Raw genomic sequence first — 18816 nt, 5'->3', positions numbered from 1 at the left:
ATGATTTTTGTGTGAAGTGTGAGGTAGGTGTCATCTCTCTATTTTTCACATGGCTGCCTTTGTTTTGAACTCTATTCTTCTGCCATTTACTTGAATACATCTCAGTCTTCATCATTCTGAGTTTTGTCTTTTTCCATTAAATTCCAATCTTCTTTTATTTTAGTCAAGTTCTCTTCTATTAGATCATTGAGGCTTTCCAAAATTTCCTTTTGTTTTATTCTCTACCTTAGGGATATCAATTATCCACGTGTTGAAAACCCATCTTCTGCAGGCCATATCCTTCATTTTACGTTGCTCTTATTCCCTGTCTTCCTCCTCTGCATCATGTGTAAGTTTTCAAGCGTGCCCTTCCTTTCACTAACTCCACGTTCTTTCTGGTACTCAGTCTCCGCATGTTGTTCAGTCCTCGTCTTCTTTCCCAGCTTCACAATCATTCTGTTCTCCTTTTTACTATCCTATCATCTCACCTTTAATCTCATTTCATAAACTTCATGTTCTGTTTAATGTCTTTGATAAAATAAAGCATTTGTTTTTCTGTTTACTTAGTGCTACATCTTCCACAATAGATCATTCGTCTGTCTTTATCTGCTTTGTTCCCTTCTGTTTTACATGGTTGCTATGTTTTTTCATGCATTTACTTTTATGGCAGCAGCTCTATGTAGATTTCTATATGCCCAAACATAAGGTGGATGGAGTCTCCCCGACCTCCCTCCTGTGTCATCTGGGCCCTCTGCCCTTCTTTTGGGGAGCATAGGGAAGGTAATGGAATAGTCACAGTCAATGATCTTTAATTATGTTAAAACTTGAATTTTAGGGATCTCTCTACCTGATCAAGAGTATGTAACCTTTTAGTAACTGCCTTTGAGTTTGGGACTGCAGGTGAATGGGCATGAACAGATTTCCTAAAAACCACCTTGACAACAGAGCCTGTTCATACTCAAGCCAGCAGACAACCTGGCAACCTCACCCCTTGTACCAGCTCCAGGCAGCCCAGCTCTGAAAGGATATTGTTTACCCAGCTGGGGTAATAAATTCTCCCAGAGCACTGAGCCATATTTAACATAGAATAAGTATTGACATACATCTTCTTCCCAGGGAAGAGATTTATAACATTGTACCATAGGAGTGGACTGGGAAAATTACTCTTTAGATGTGAAAGAACTCTTTTCTATCAAGAATGGTTATGGCTTGAGCAAAAGAGGAAAACTACTACCTTATATTAAACTCAGTTCTATGTGGTCAAAAGGCAGGTTTTGCCCTTGAGGTATTGCTTAACTATTATATAATTTAATTTTATCATCAAGAAAATAGCTGCCCTCCACGAGGGCTACCCACGGCCACTGTAATACGTATGATGGACCAAAAATAACCACCACCATCATCGTCATCATCCTATAAACTCAAGTGGAAAAACACCTTTGCAATCATAATTACTTTGACTGTGGGGTTAGCTCATTATGCCACAATACTAATGAAAGATTTATAATTTATACTTTAAAGTACTTGAGATTTTTATGTGATATTCATAAAAGCAAGTACATTGTCAACAGTCTACACATTATTTCCTTGGTTTTGGTAATGACAGAAATTGTTAACAAAGCCACTACTCATATCTCTAGTCTGTTCTTATGCGTTGGAAAGTTCCTTCAGAGAATGGAGCTGATGACACATAGCTCCACAATATCAAGTTATCAGGCACAACAAGCACAAAGTCTGAATAATATTGATTTGATAACAAGTCATATTAAAATTGATGTTACTCTGCTTTTATTAGAATGAACTTTATTTACATACTACAGATAAATGTGATCTTTTTCCAGGCAGATATAAACCTTTTCAATTTTGATTCAGCACCTAGGGGAATGAATTATGCTCTATAATAATTTTAGGTAATAGATCCTTCCCATTGGTGATACCAGTAATATTGTTATTCAATGCTTCAATACATGTAATACATACCATATCTACTATTTTTTGTTATTGTTATAGTTTTTGCAACATAATTCGAGAATTTCAGTTTGAAACTATTTTAACAAGCCATTCCTTCCCCAGATTCATGGCTTTGAATGCCACCAGATTCTTTTTTTTTTTTTTTTTTTTTTTTGCGGTACATGGGCCTCTCACTGTTGCGGCCTCTCCCATTGCGGAGCACAGGCTCCGGACGCGCAGGCTCAGCGGCCATAGCTCACAGGCCCAGCCGCTCCGTGGCATGCGGGATCTTCCTGGACCGGGGCACGAACCCGCGTCCCCTGCATTGGCAGGTGGACTCTAAACCACTGCACCCCCAGGGAAGCCCCAGATTCTACTTTTAAAAGAGAGACAACAAGGTGTTAACCCACCTCAGAGCACTGCCACGGAGATTAGAGAGAAAAGAGGAGCAACTGGACCAGGGTCAGTAACATGGAATCATTTGAATAACCATATTTCCTCCTATTTTAACTAAGGATCATACATCCGTTCCTTTAATGCAGGCTGGTGATTCAAAGATAAATATGTCAGGGCCCCAAGGAGCTGAAAAGATGAACGCTCCTGACACTGATTTAAAGCCTGTTTGCAACAAGTAAAAATGACTCTGTAGAACATGAATGACCAAAGAATGGGAGGGAGCCAGCTGAGCACATGTCCACCCTGCCCTCGAACAGCTGAGACCCCAGCCTTCAACAGCCAGAGTGAAGCAGGCCAAAGCCTGCTCTGACTCACCCTCGTAAAATATGAAGAAGATGCTTGATGCCTCCCCAAATGCGAATTTCCACACAGGTCTCAGGGTCCTCACAAATCTGAACCAGGATCCAGACGACGCTCCACAGCAGCTGTAGGTGGTCTGAGTGCAGCAAGCTGAGGAGGATGGGGACCCCCTCGTAGAGCTTCACCTGCTCTCTCACCTGGCGCTCGGCACAGAGCAGGCGCAGCAGCTCAGCCGCCAGCCTGCGAGGGATGGGCCGGAGGGGAGACTCAGCTCAGTGGTGGCTTGACTTGATTCACACAGAGCTGCCGACACGCATGGACGGTCGCGCTAACAGGCTCTATGTCACAGTCAGCACATGTTCTCTGTAGAGGGCTGGATCACAGCCAAGTGTTTGCAGCTCTATGGGCCATATAGTCTCTGTCATGACTACCCAGCCATGCCAACATATGCAAAAGCAGCCACAGACAGCACACAAAAACCAGCGGGCGTGGCTGTGTGCCAATAAATCTTTATTCACAAAAACAAGCAGGGAGCCAAATTTAGCCTGCAGGTCATAGTTTCTGGACCACTATCTAAGTCATATCCTCATGGTATCCCCGTTGGTCTGGCTAAAAACCTACTAACGAGCAAATAGGCATCAAGTACATACAATGGGACCTGCATTATGCTCAAGACAAAAGAAATATAAAAGCTTTATCCTAGTCTTCAGAAACTTACTATGTGATTGCAAAAATAAGACATTAATACCTGATGACAAAAACACTATGATCCAGGGAAATTAAATGCGAAGTGAATATCTGGAGAGTAAAATAAAGATAATGATGGCATAAGACATAAGGTTAAACTAAGCTCTGTAACATTATGATTATAGACATTTCATAGAGATGTCCTGAATCCTCCAGGCTCACACTCTGAACACTCTTCCTGGATGGTGTTATTTATTCCTATGGCTTCAAATACTCCCTCTACCCTGGCACTGTGATCTCAGCCCAAGCAACACTCCCAACCTATAGAGTTTCCAGCAGTCACTTAACTGTTCCACAGGCACTCACCCCACTGTTTTTAAACTCAGTCATTATCCTCCTCCCCAAATCAGCCCTTCCACTTATGTCCCCGATCTGGACTCAGGACACCACAGTCTTTTCAATTTCCAAGCCAAAGACTGGGAATCCTCCAAGACACTCCCTTCTTCTCCAACCAGTGGAGAGCCTTCGGTGTCCCCTGTTTCCTGGGCAAGCATTGGGGTTAATTCTTCTGTGCGTCCTGCAGCTAGCTAAACCCACTGCCCCTCCATCCTTGTGAGCCTCGATTATGCTCCAGATATAAGCTTCTCTGTCACCCTCCTCTCCAATATTCCCATTCTTATCCTGCTTCACAATTCCTTTCCCTGAGCTAATTTTCCATGGCTCCTCTCCCTCCCAAACTTTTATGCTCTGACATATGTTCTTTGGTAGACAGTACTCTTCACCTTCTCAAACTTTCTACACCAAACATTCCCTCCTTGTTCTAAGTGGATCTCATTGTGTGGCTAAATTCCACACCCCACACAGTGCAATCAGAATAACTGTCCCCACAAAATCAATCTGATCATGATTAAAATCTGTGAGTCTCCATAATGTTCATGATAAAAACCACACTATAGGCACAAAGAGCCCATCATGACCTTGCTGAAGGTATCTCATCTATAAAATATGGAAAGAGAATTGCAGATCAAACAAGTTAAAACACAAAAGTGCTTAGAACAGGGCCTGGCATGTAGAAGGCCTGGCCAAAATTAGCTCTATTTCTAACTTATCACCAACTATCTAACTAGTTTTCTGGCACGCTCCCTCCTGCACTCTGCTGTAGCTGCTCCCACCCATGCACACTCCTCTCTCACACACCACTGCAGGCCTCCAGGTGGGAGCATATTCTGTTTTCACTTGCTCTCTTCCTCTGCCTAGACAGCCGCTCCTTCTTTTAGGAGACTTGGCATGACCCCCTCGCTCTGATTGGAGGTGCTGTTCCATGCCCCCAGGGTATCCATCCTGTGCATCCACTAACCACACCACCTACAATGCTGTGGTGAAACTGATGATTTGTGTGTCTGCCCCTCTCCTACACCATGCAACCATATCTTATTCATCTTTGGTTTTCCAACACCTGTGCAGAGGCTATTGGGTGAATCAATTCAGACAACCAAGTCTAAGTATAGTTTGTAAAAGAGGGTTAAATTGGCTTAGACGAAGAATTCAAGGGATTTACTATGAGTTAAATGTCAGTGTTTTATTGCTTGGGATTTCTGTTAACTATTTTACCTCTTTAGAAAGTTATGACTTATTCGATTAAATATCATATGATGCAGGTAACCTAATAAATATCTGGATACAGTAAGTTTTTAGGGCAATAGGTAGTTCAAGTGAAATGAGTTCATTTTACTCTAGATTCTGTTTTGGTCGTGAAATAAGTCAGTAGCTATCTTAATGTTTACTTAATAAGTAGCTATCTTAATGTTTACTTAATAAGTAGTTATCTTATTTTGCCTTAAGCAAAATAGATTTTAGGAATCTAATCACTTATTCAACATACAGTCTGAAATTACTGAAAGTAGAGTCACCTCAGAGTTTCTTTCCTTAAGGAGACAGGATGTAAATAAATGTAATAAAAACATATTAAAGATGTAATCATGAGATTTACATATTTCAAATCTATGACCAGTTCTAGAAGTAAAGCAGGACCAAAGATAAATCGATATATCTCTTTGCTACTGGTTACTTTATATAAACTTAAATAGAAGATAAATGCCAAGTTGACTCATGATATTCAGCTAACAATGTAAATAACATAAGTAAAATAATAATAATCATTTTCATTAAATGTCAGACACTGTCACTTTCCCCTGTTAGCAATCCTACCTTTTGGAAAGCAAGTCATATTCATGTAAAATCATCAGCAGATTTTCTACAATGTTGAGTTCACTTATTTTCTCCCTACATTCTGGACTACAAATTGAAAAGTATTAGTAACTATGAAAAATGTATTTTACCATATCCACGTATTTAATATCTTAGCCCTCATATTATCCCAGGAGAAGAAACAAAATGTAGCTCTATGGGGCAGGGCTACATTAAACTCCAACATTCAGTAAGTATTATATGTCATAAATTTAAATATGTTTAATAACAGTATGATGATAACATGATTCCCTTTGGAGAAAGGGAATCATATGCTGTTCACAAAAAAGCAATGATCAGCATTACTCACAATAGCTAAGATATAGAAATGACCTACATGTCCTTTGATAGATGAAGTGGATAAAGAAAATGTGATATACATATTTATATATATAATTGAATATTTATATATAGTTATAATTGAATATAATTATATATACATAATTGAATATTGTTCAGCCATAAAGAATCCTGTCATTTGTGACAATATGGATGAACCTAGAGAACAATCTGTTAAATGAAATAAGCCAAACAGAGAAGGGCAACTACCATACGGTATCACTTATATGTGGAATCTAAAATAAACAAACAAAACCGACTACATAGAAACAGAATAGAATGGAGGGTGTTTACTAGGGGCTGGAAGTAGGGGGAAACAGGGAGATGTAGGTTAAAAGGTACAAACTTTCAATTATAAGAAGAGTGAGCACTAAGGATCCAATGTGCAGCACGGCAACTACAGTTAATAATATGGGGTCGTGCACTTGAAAGTTGCTGAGAGATCTTACATGTTCTCGTCACAAAACCAAAAAAAAAGAGTTAACTATGAGAGGTGATGGATGTATTAATTATCTTGATCTTGGTAATCATTCCACAGTATATATGTGTATCAAATCATTATGTTGTACACTTTAAATATATAAAATTATATTTGTCCATTAGTCCTCAATTAAGTTGGAAAAAAACCTAAAAAACAAAAAAGCAGTGATCCACTTACTGGTATAAAAACATATTTAAAATAATCATAACATCTATAGGGGTTATCTAGAATTTCTTAAAGGGCAAAAATGTTTGAAAATGTTAAAATATATATAGGGGAGAGAATGAAGAAAACAAGTCAGGGAGATTCAACTGTCCAATACATATTGTGTAAATTTGAAAGTAGAAGTAAGTGAGGGTTGGATGAAAAGACTAGGTAAATATTTCTAGTCAGGAAAAAAAAAAAGAAATTTTTAAACTGCTTTGCTGCTCCAACTTAAATTCCAAATGATGCTTTTCCATCCCGGATCCTCTTCAGTATAGTTATGGTACTTCACGTTTATTTTTCACAAATTTTAACTAAGTAGATGACAAAATAAATAGAGAAACTGATCTATTTTGCATTTCTTCCATCTGAGTTGCTAAAGCAGCAGAACTTATTAAAATACACTCACCTTTCAGCTAAACTAGCCAGAGCCAGAAGGGCACCCAACAGAACATTAGTATCTCGGGCACTGAGTAAACTTACTAATGTCTGAAAAATGAAGTAAAATAAGGTTTAATTATGTAAGTACTACAAGCTTCTTGAACAGTATGTTTCCTTCTAAAGATCATAGAGGCTTAACCTCAAAATTTGTTAAACATTCACGATCCCCAGTTCTTAAGGGGCAGGCATCCACCCCCTCTTCAGACGAGTTCCTTGTAAGCATTCCTTGCCCAGGACAGGAAGCAAAGGGACCAAGATACATGGCCCTCTACTTCCAGGTGCCCACGCTGTCTGTTCTCTGTCTTCTTCTGGTAGCGACCAGTCACTGAGCACTCATTCTGAGTTGGGCATTGGCATTGTGGCAGGCACTTTCCAAATTATGAAAGTACTTTTTCAACAAAATGTTGAAGACTGTCTTTTTTTCCCAAACTAAGCAAGATATGTTAACACTACCAGACAATCCATTTGCCTCTCAAATTTCTGAGTAACATCACTGAGTTGGGAGTCATCTATATCTTATCAGTCACCTTCTCAGGATTCCCATTACTACAAATTTACGTATTTTCCCTCTACATTTTTAGAACTCAGGGTCCCCCAAAGCACACACCCAAACATACTTCAGACCAGAGCTGTGACCTGTATAACAACTACTAGGCTGATTTTGGGTTTCTATTATGTGGGTTTTTCCCCTTTATGATCTCATGCATTTTCTATGGAGCTATTATTATCTTTGTTTCTCAGATCCCTTCCTCTTTTTCTTTTCCCACTGTTTCCTTTATGTCTTCTAACATAATGTTTCCCGAAATCCAGTCACTGGTATATCATTTCACAATTTTTGTCATGTCCGCCCTTAACACCTTAATGCTACTCAAAAATGTTCTTCAAATTCTAAATGATATCAGTGAAATATATAGCTATTGAAATAAAAAATGTTGACCTGTATTATCACTAAGAATCACCCCCCCCCATAAAATGAGCAGCATGTGTTAACACATTTTAGGCAACTTTGCTCTAATATATGCTGGGAAGTGGCTTCCTGGGATATAAAAACTCAACAAATTATTGAAACCTGGCTCTAGGCAGCTACCAGCTAAATAGTTTTGCTGTAAATATAAATGTAGTCTGTTTTGATTAAACCTGCATTCATTCAACTTGAAATATGTATTTGACCCATAGACTTATAATACTAAACCATCTTATTATGAAGTTAAACCATATGAAATTGACCTACACACCAGGGTAATTTCACATGGTTCAAACTAATATAACCTCATGTGCCAAATGGAATGTATTTATATGTATACATACATATATATGTATTTATTTATTTATTTGTAAACACACACCTAGGGTCAGTTTATATATAGTCAAGTTTTTACAAGCAACATTTAAATTAAGCAATAAACTTAGTTGATTAAGCAATAAAGAATTAAATGACATAGAAAAAAGAAAAAAGTTTCAGAAAACCTTTATTTGCTGTTTCTATATTTACTCCTTAGGCAGGTTAGCAGAGATTGGCAATTTTAGGCTAGGTTAGCAGGCTTGAGAATAATAATTACACGTGGCTTGACCACAAGGGCTCTGGACTCTAGCATGTGAACCACCACCAAATGAAGCTGAAGCAGGAACTCCTTCTGGGACCACTCACCTTGTGGGCTCTGCTTGTGGTGACCCATTCTCTTTGGTCTTTGACAGCAGCAAGTTTTTGAAAAATATCTATAAAAGAATGGAATATCTCAACGAGGGATTTGAAGCTTAAAGGGGGTCAGTGCTCATAGAGCCTCAGGTCTCAAGTACTGATGGGCAAGCAAAGGAAGGACAAATGGGAACACAGGCCACACAAAAAGGACAATGGAGGGAGGAGGGACAGGGTTGATTTTTTTTTACTTCAAGAATCACGTTTCAAGCCCAACTAGTATTTATTATGTATTACTATTATAATAATAAAATTTGGAGATAGCAAGAAAATTAAATCTTCCCTTCCACTTAAAGTTGAATGAGTTCCTTAATATCATTACAAGTTCAAAGTGAAACCTATTCTTCAAAGATCGTCCCCATAAAGATTTCATGTGATGGACTTAGCAAGGTTCCTCAGTGGAGGGTAACGGCTGGCCTCACAGAAACTTCCTGGTGCCTGAGGCTCACCACAGATTCCTCTCTCCCTGGAACTGAGAATTAAGGTCCTGTCCTGTGCACACAAAGAATGTGGGCTCACTCGCATGAGAGCAGGAGTGCGCACACTCATCAAATCCAGAGAGCAGGAGTGCACACTCATCAAATCCAGAGAGCACGGAAGGTGGGCTGGGAAGAGCTTCCAAAAAGAGAAGCTTTGGAAATGGGTATTGTTATTACCCCAATTTTATAGATGAAAAATGAATAGTCTCTGACATTTTAATAGAAATCGAAGGAGGCAAAAAATATTTTTACCAAAATTTGCTTTTATGGAAGGAAGTGTCTCTTGCACTAAATAAACTAAGCTTGTGCTCAATGAAAATCTTTTAAAACATGAAATCAGGTTTTTCAAGGTAAGAACTGTGATCTAAAAATCTCCTCTCTGGGTACATTTTGCCACTGAGCATAACAGCTGGCATGGACTCTCAAGCCCATAGCTGTGTGGGGACCCCCGTGAGTATGCAAAGTGTCCCCCCTTCCCTGCTGCAAACGGCATGCCCGGAAGGCCAGCTGCGTCCCGGGACCGCCCTTACACGTCATGTTGACCAGCTTGTCCACGCTGTGCTGCGCTTCCCCGGAGCCGAGGTACCCGTGGGCCACGATCTCCATGTACTGCGGCGGGGGGAGAGGGAGACCGACAGGCGAGTCAGAGGGGAGGACGCTCAAGCACACAGCAGGTGAGGGGAAAGGTTGTGCACTTCTGAAAATGAGCTGTAGGTGGCACAACAGGCTCACCAAACAATACTTGGTGCCCCTGGGCCTGCTTCACTCAAGTGCAGAAGGGGGTGGGTTTCTGGGTTCTTGGCTTCTGTGGAACGCCCCGAAGTGGAGGGAGGGACCTTGAAAGATTGTTTAAACTCTCAAACGTTCCAAGATGACTCCTAACTGAATAAATTTGTGTTGCAATTTAGCCTCCAAATATAAGATACAAATAAGATGCAATAATATAGTACATAGAATTTTAATTCTTCAATGTAACTTTTCAGCAGAATTTTAATAACACTCTGCATATATTTTATCGACCTTATGTTTTATAATATCCTAAATTATATCTAACCAGCATACAAACAGATAGCAATAATTAGAATGAAATGTATGCAGTAGTATAATAATCCCTCACTGTGGATGACTGATTGTAGTTAAGTTCAGAGAAACACACATAAATTTCTGACATTTTAATGAAATTAAAATGGATAAAAAGATCCTTTACAATATAATTTTATTAAAGATTATTTCATTAAATGAGCTAAACCTCTAGCCAATTAAAAATTTTCTTAAAAATAAAAACAAGGGCTTCCCTGGTGGCGCAGTGGATGAGAGTCTGCCTGCCGATGCAGGGGACACGGGTTCGTGCCCCGGTCCAGGAAGATCCCACATGCGGCGGAGTGGCTGGGCCTGTGAGCCATGGCCACTGAGCCTGCGCGTCCGGAGCCTGTGCTCCACAATGGGAGAGGCCACAACAGTGAGAGGCCCACGTACCACAAAATAAATAAATAAATAAATAAATAAATAAATAAATAAATAAATAAATAAATAAAAATTAAAACAAGATATGTTTTATCAATTTCCCAAGAATAAAAAAATAATAAAATAGATTTAATATTAAGTTGCCATTAAAATTAATCATCCATTAATAACTCAGAATGAGTTTGTAGGGCCACGGGTTTATTATGAAAATTATTCTTTCCATACATGGTATAGATTTCAGGAGAATGGGTTGTTTCAACTGCTCCCATGCCTGGAAATTTTGTGTTATTGTATTAATAAGCCCAAACGTTGGACTGTCTCAGCATATATATTCACCTCCTTACGTTCCCTCAGTAGTTACCAAAGCAGAAAAATAAATGAAGTCAAGATCATTCCTCACATTGTCATTTATTTTTAATATTTTAGTGAGCACAGCAATTCTTTTTTGTGTGAAAAAGTTATGAACATCTTCATAACCAATACTTTCTCCCACCATTTGTTGTGTGCAATGCTGAGGCCTGGGGCCTGCCAGACAACATCTATTTATATTCTTTACTAACTAAAGACAGGTGACCTTTTATATAGATAGAAATTTCTCATTTCAACAGGCTGGGTAAAGTGAGCCCAATCAACCAAGAGAAAATGTTACGAGTCCCTCCCTGCTCTGTGTGTATCCTGCCTCATGCTCACACTCACAACCCTGCCTGCTCCTCTCCTTGGCAGGCAGCTAAGGTAAGAAAGACATCTTCTGTCACACACCTGTGTAATCTCTACCTAAAAGAGAAAGGGAAAACCAGCCACCACAAAAGGAATCTTACCTGAGCTAGGTTTTCAATCCCACCCAAGCTATGGAGTATTTCCTGATAAAATAAAAACAACAGAACACACATGAAAGATGAGAGTGGTGGGGGGAATGTATTTTACATGCAATCTACTTATTAAGTTATGAGTTTTAATTATTTTTTGAAGGCCCACATTCTAACATAAATATGGAAAACTTTAATGTTTGCCAGTCATACTATATTTAAGATAAGTTATTAATAAATATGAATGAAAGTTGGGTTGAGATTAAGAGAACGTAAGTATGCTCAGAACTGCAGCCTGCCTCTGAATTCTTTTTACTTCCTCTCATGTCATCATAAAATGTTAGAGCTGGAAAAAGCTGTTAGATATCATGCCCCTCAACACCCTCACATTACAGAGTAGGAAAACTAAGACCCAGAATGGTAAACCATTTTGCCTAAGTGACAGAGCCTGGATAAGAATCCAGCATCGGGCTTCTCTGGTGGCGCAGTGGTTGAGAGTCTGCCTGCCGATGCCGGGCACACGGGTTCGTGCCCCGGTCTAGGAAGATCCCACATGCCGCAGAGCGGCTGGGCCCGTGAGCCATGGCCGCTGAGCCTGCGCGTCCGGAGCCTGTGCTCCGCAATGGGAGAGGCCACAACAGTGAGAGGCCTGTGTACCGCAAAAAAAAAGAAAAAAAAAAGAATCCAGCATCACTGAATTCCAGGACCTTCCTCTAGGCCTCTGCCTAGTGTGGCCCATGGACCAGCAGCAAAAATATCATCTGGAGCTGATGAGAAATGCAGAATCTCCTACTCCCCCCAGACCTGCTGAATGACACTATGAATTTCAACAAGATCCCTGGGTAATTGGCACGCCCAATAAAACCTGAGCAGCATTGCTCCTAGTAGTAGACTAGACAACAGGGCTTCTCCTTAAAATGATGTGGCTTATGGTCTTATTACACCCATACCCTAAACTAATGTAAGGATAATCGTTGCAAAATGTCCTCAGATATAGGTCTTTAAAATCAATTCCCAATAACAAGGCACTGCATGAAACTTCTGAAAAGTGCTAATTAAGAGAGAGAGTGCTGGGAGGCCGGAGCTGTGAAAGGAACTGGTTTGGAGCTCTCCTAACAGTCGATGCTCTCAGGTTACCCACACTGACATTTATCTTGGGGTTAATGGGTTTCAGGTGGCCCTAACCTGTGTAACTCTGTATTGATACCTCTCTCCTTACTTTCTATGCACACAAAGAAGTTATTTGAAATACAAACATTAGCCAACATTCCAACTCTGGAAAGTTCAGGGCAATGAGTACGTGACTGTGAGGGAGCTATCTCGTTCTACCCGGAAGCTGAGTGGGCAGCTGAGGAAAGGCTCAGGGGCTCAAGGCCTCCTGGGTCAAGGTTTCCTTATTCTGTGTGAAGGGAATTTGGAAGCAACATACTCTTGTTTAAATTAAGAATAAAGGTACATTTATAACTCAATTAAAAATCGTTCTACGACCACCTATTAATTTGAATTCCCATGATTGCTATTCACTTTCGAAGACCTATAATTAAAGAACGTAAGAATATTGTACACATTATCATTAATTATGGTAGAAATTTTATACATATAAAAATAAAAATAACATTTTAGAACTACTTACATATTTTTTAACATCTTTATTGGAGTATAATTGCTTTACAATGGTGTGTTAGTTTCTGCTTTATAACAAAGTGAATCAGTTATACATATACATATGTTCCCATATCTCTTCCCTCTTGCATCTCCCTCCCTCCCACCCTCCCTATCCCACCCCTCTAGGTGGTCACAAAGCACCGAGCTGATCTCCCTGTGCTATGAGGCTGCTTCCCACTAGCTATCTATTTTACGTTTGATAGTGTATATATGTCCATGCCACTCTCTCACTTCGTCACAGCTTACCCTTCCCCCTCCCCATATCCTCAAGTCCATTCTCTAGTAAGTCAGTGTCTTTATTCCCATCTTACCCCTAGGTTCTTCATGACCTTTTTTTTTTCTTAGATTCCATATATATGTGTTAACATATGGTATTTGTTTTTCTCTTTCTGACTTACTTCACTCTGTATGACAGACTCTAGGTCCATCCACCTCACTACAAATATCTCAATTTCATTTTAAAAAACCCAATCCGAACATGGGTAGAAGACCTAAATAGACATTTCTCCAAAGAAGATATACAGATGGCCAACAAACACATGAAAGAATGCTCAACATCATTAATCATTAGAGAAATGCAAATCAAAACTACAATGAGATATCATCTCACACTGGTCAGAATGGCCATCATCAAAAAATCTAGAAACAATAAATGCTGAAGAGGGTGTGAAGAAAAGGGAACCCTCTTGTACTGTTGGTGGGAATGTAAAGTGATACAGCCACTGCAGAGAACAGTATGGAGGTTCCTTAAAAAACTACAAATAGAACTACCATATGACCCAGCAATCCCACTACTGGGCATATATCCTGAGAAAACCATAATTCAAAAAGAGTCATGTACCAAAATGTTCATTGCAGCTCTATGTACAATAGCCAGGACATGGAAGCAACCTAAGTGCCCATCACCGGATGAATGGATAAAGAAGATGTGGTACATATATACAATGGAATATTACTCAGCCATAAAAAAACGAAATTGAGATATTTGTAGTGAGGTGGATGGACCTAGAGTCTGTCATACAGAGTGAAGTTAAGTCAGAAAGAGAAAAAGAAATACCGTATGCTAACACATATATATGGAATCTAAGAAAAAAGAAAAAAGGTCATGAAGAACCTAGGTGTAAGACAGGAATAAAGACACAGACCTACTAGAGAATGGACTTGAGGATATGGGGAGGGGGAAGGGTAAGCTGTGACAAAGCGAGAGAGTGGCATGGACATATATATACTACCAAACGTAAAATAGATAGCTAGTGGGAAGCAGCCGCATAGCACAGGGAGATCAGCTTGGTGCTCTGTGGCCACCTAGAGAGGTGAGATAGGGAGGGTGGGGGGGAGGGAAACGCAAGAGGGAAGAGATATGGGAACATATGTATATGTATAACTGATTCACTTTGTTATAAAGCAGAAACTAACACACCATTGTAAAGCAATTATACTCCAATAAAGATGTTAAAAAAAAAATGTTCATTGCAGCTCTATTTACAATAGCCAGGACATGGAAGCAACCTAAGTGTCCATCATCAGATGAATGGATAAAGAAGATGTGGTACATATATACAATGGAATATTACTCAGCCATAAAAAGACACATATTTTTTCAACAAATATATTTTTTCATTCCTGTTAGGTAAGATCCTTGGGTTAGGCTCTGAAGGGGACACAAATATGTATATGACAGAGGCTGACTTCACTGAGCTGCAAGCAAGCATAAGGCAGATATACAAATCACTGGAATTTAAGACAGAATTTGGTAAGTGTTATAAGAAAGTTATACATGAGGTGCTGTGATGCTGCAGAGGAGGGATATAATAGCCCGCTGAGAGGACTAAGGAAAACTTTGTAAGGGTGGTAGCCTCTGAATGGGCTTAGAAGGGTGGATAGATGTGCTGAGAAGACATGGGGGGAGAGGGGGAAATAAAGGGGATTCCAAGCAAAGAGAGCAAAGAGGCTCAAAGGTGCATAGAAGTTGCATAGAAAGAACATCAAGATGTTCTATTACTGTGAAAAGCACCTCCCTAACACCATGAGGGGAATCTTTGGGAATAATGTTAGAAAAATAGGGTGAGATAAACTGGACATGTCCATTCAGACTTGGACATGAGCCTGAATTTGAACTTTGCCATTCGGGCCTGATGAAAAGGTGCGAACAAGGACCGATCAGAATCAGCCATGAGCACATCGTCCCTCTAGTCTTAGAATGAACTGGAGAGGCAGGGGCGTGAAGGGAAGCCCTGTGGGTTGGCAGGGGCAGCGAGAAGGGAATGGACAGGTGGGGTGTCTTGGCAGTGGTGTGACCAACTGGGCGTGAAAGGGCCGAGGGCAGGAAGGGAGTGCAGGAGGCATCTCCATCTGCGAGCCAGGGTGACTGGGGGCAAGGACACAATGAACCCAGGAAGGGGAGAATAGGCTGGGTAGACAAGGAGACTGAGTCTGGACGTGCTGAGTTACTGGTGGTGTATCCAAGTGACAAAAGAACAACAGGCCGGGGAAAAATGAGGCCAGGGCAGAAGACTGAAATCTGGCATTGCTGACATAAAAGAAATTTAAATTTGAAGCTTGGGAAGGAGAAGACACCAGGGAGAGAATAATGGTTAAATGATTGGTCATGGTCATCTTTAAATGTTTACCTTGACAAAAATATATCTATCCAACAATCAATGTTAACAATATGGAACTAACCCCATGTTTCCCAAACTCTCTCCTGAGAATAATCATTTTATTCTGTGCAGTGGGTGGTACTAGGTATTCTTAAAAAAAAAAAATTCATGATCAAATGGTAGGTTAAACAGAATGTAACAAATTATCTTATCGTAGATTAAAACTCCTCAGTAAAATTAAAAACTCCTCAGAGCTTTAATATGCTGCCGTGCACTGTAAGTCTCTAGTGGGAGAACCCGTGTGCAGCTTTCCTACATATCACTGGGCAGAGCACACTTCTTTTCACAGAATACTGACCAAGTCCTGTGGAGCACCGTGAGAGAAGCACGGCTATAAAGTACAATAAGGGGAAAACGCACTCAAGCAGTTACCCTCCATTTGTTAAACAAACACTTTTCCCGAGGCCCGAGGCCTGAGGCCCCGACAGAGACTGGAGCGTGGCGGGGACATGCCTGCTCTAACCTGCCAGCGTCTATGGGAGAGAAGACCACGAGGCATGCACACCCCTGGGCTCAGCAGTCCTGGTTACTGATCTGAAAAGCAAACAGGACTGCGTGCCCTTCCCCACCTCAGCCCTCCTCCCCAGCATGGGCTGGAGGCTCATGGGACTGGGCTCTGGACTTCTGAAACTAATGGCCTGGAGAAAATCCCCATCAATCTGAAGTTCAGTTCAATGAGCCACATGTGAACAAACGTCCTTGCTCTACCCATTCCCAGAAATTTTCTCTTTTTAAAAAAATGATACAATAACATAATACTGATAAAAACGATATAGAACAATGGAGCACCCTGCAACACCAATCTGGCTGTTGTCAGTCCAGCACGATGTCATTGTGGCCCAGAGCATCGGGGCCCTTAGACACGCTCCCCTGGGCCTCTCGGCCAGCAGAGCAGTGAGCTCTGAGTGCTGCACCCTGACCCACCACCCATGCCTCTGCCATCAGGGTTCCACACCTCTCATCCCTCCGTCTCAGTTGAAGGCCCCCCTATGCCCTGGCCTTTACTTATCTTTCCAGGTGTATTAGTAACTACTCTTCTAAAAGGCTCGTAGTGGGTGAGGAGAAGTTTGCTGCCTTGGAGTCTGGAGGAAAGGTGGTGCCATTAACAGAATCAGGAGCTGACTCTGCAGGTTGGAGGAGAGGGAGGACGAAGAGGACCCTGTGCAGTTACTGAGGGTCCTGTGCATATCAGGCTCTCTAACCCTTTGACAGCTATATTCCTTTACACACTTAGAAATTACTGAGAATCCCAAAGAGCTTCTGTTTATGTGGGTTCTATCTATTTATATATACCATATTAGACATTAAAAGTGAGGAATTTTTGAAACACAAGAGTACACAAGCATATGTTCCGTCATTACACATCCGGTAGCCTTTACAAAGCTCCACTGCACAGCTGTAAGAGAGTGAGAGTGGAAAGGCAAATAACACTGTAGCATCACTTTTAAGATAGTTTTGACCTTGTGGGACCCCTGGAAGAGTTTCAGAGACCGATGACGGTCACCAGATCACACTTGAGAACCACTGTGCTACTGTGTCATCAGGATCGCTGCCCAACATATACCTGGAAATTTGGGACTTAAATGAATGGAAAAGTCTAAGGCTGGAGATATGTGCTTGTGAGCAAAGAACAACAACAACAAAATGATAGTTGAAGCCAAGAGCTTGGAAAATAGGGGAGAAGATGACAAAGAAAATAACTTTGGGGAAGGTTAACATGTAGGAAGGCAGAATTTTAAAAAGGAGCAAGTAGGGCTTCCCTGGTGGCGCAGTGGTTGAGAGTCCGCCTGCCGATGCAGGAGACACGGGTTCGTGCCCCGGTCTGGGAAGATCCCACACGCCGCGGAGCGGCTGGGCCCGTGAGCCATGGCCGCTGAGCCTGTGCGTCCGGAGCCTGTGCTCTGCAACGGGAGAGGCCACAACAGTGAGAGGCCCGCGTAAAGCAAAAATAAAAAAAAAAATAATAATAATAAAATAAAATAAATAAAAAGGAGCAAGTAAATAATACAGAAGAAAGAAAAAGAAAAAATGATGAGTAAGAGCTAGAGGTTCTCAGGATCAGTGAAGGCAAACAGAAAATGTGGCAAAGGGTATGGGTTGCTAAAGAGAGGCTGGGGGTGCAAGGGCCGGGGGGAGAAGGCCACGCAGCTCTACTCTCCTTTTATTGTTGTAGCTGATGTAAATGTAGCTTAGGGGCTTTTAAGAGTTTTTCTTAGGACTTCTCTGGTGGCGCAGTGGTTAAGAATCCGCCTGCCAATGCAGGGGACACGGGTTCAAGCCCTGGTCCGGGAAGATCTCACATGCCGTGGAGCAACTAAGCCCGTGTGTCACAACTACTGAGCCTGCACTCTAGAGCCCGCAAGCCACAACTACTGAGCCCACGTGCCACAACTACGGAAGCCTGTGTGCCTAGAGCCTGTGTTCCGCAACAAGAGAAGCCACTGCAATGAGAAGCCTGAGCACGGCAACGAAGAGTAGCCCCCGGTCACCGCAATTAGAGAAAAGCCCGTGCACAGCAACGGCAGCCAAAAATAAATAAATAAATAAATAAATAAATTTAACAAAAAAAAGGATTTTCTCTTTACCCTTGATAAGCAATGTGTTATGCCAGCCTTAGTGTAAGGAGTCCAGGTGGACTTTTACCTTTATCCTGCTTGGAACTCCAACTACACTTGAAATCTCCAAACATATATCACCCTTTAATTATGAAAACTAAGCAATTTATATTTTAAAATGGCTTCTCTTTCATCTCTTCCACTCTTTTCTTGCTGGAACCTCCATTAAGCATATACTGGAGCCTCTGGGTCAAGAAATGACGACTGGATCATGGCCCACCATGATCTTCCTAAATGACTTCCAGAGAGAACCTTGTACATAATATTCAATGAAAAGTTCTACAACATATCAGTTGTAAAAGAAACGGAGTGAGTTCAAGACCTATAGTCTGACCTTTCAATGAATG

General features: G+C 41.0%; 1 protein-coding gene across 1 annotated transcript in view; it reads right to left on the bottom strand.

Moving 5' to 3' along the window:
• The window catches only part of NEK10 (NIMA related kinase 10), a gene marked incomplete at its 3' end in the record, with an annotated part of 225272 nt that overhangs the window by 159219 nt on the left and 47237 nt on the right, over positions 1-18816 (bottom strand). Inside the window, 6 exon segments of the mRNA XM_081247364.1 lie at positions 2701-2925; positions 5581-5667; positions 7053-7132; positions 8733-8800; positions 9790-9868; positions 11542-11583. Coding sequence (XP_081103490.1) covers positions 2701-2925; positions 5581-5667; positions 7053-7132; positions 8733-8800; positions 9790-9868; positions 11542-11583 — 581 coding nt within the window.

This window comes from Mesoplodon bidens (genome assembly GCF_964165515.1).
Source record: "Mesoplodon bidens genome assembly, chromosome: 10".
Lineage (NCBI taxonomy): Eukaryota > Metazoa > Chordata > Mammalia > Artiodactyla > Ziphiidae > Mesoplodon > Mesoplodon bidens.
This window is presented reverse-complemented; position numbering and strand designations above follow the sequence as displayed.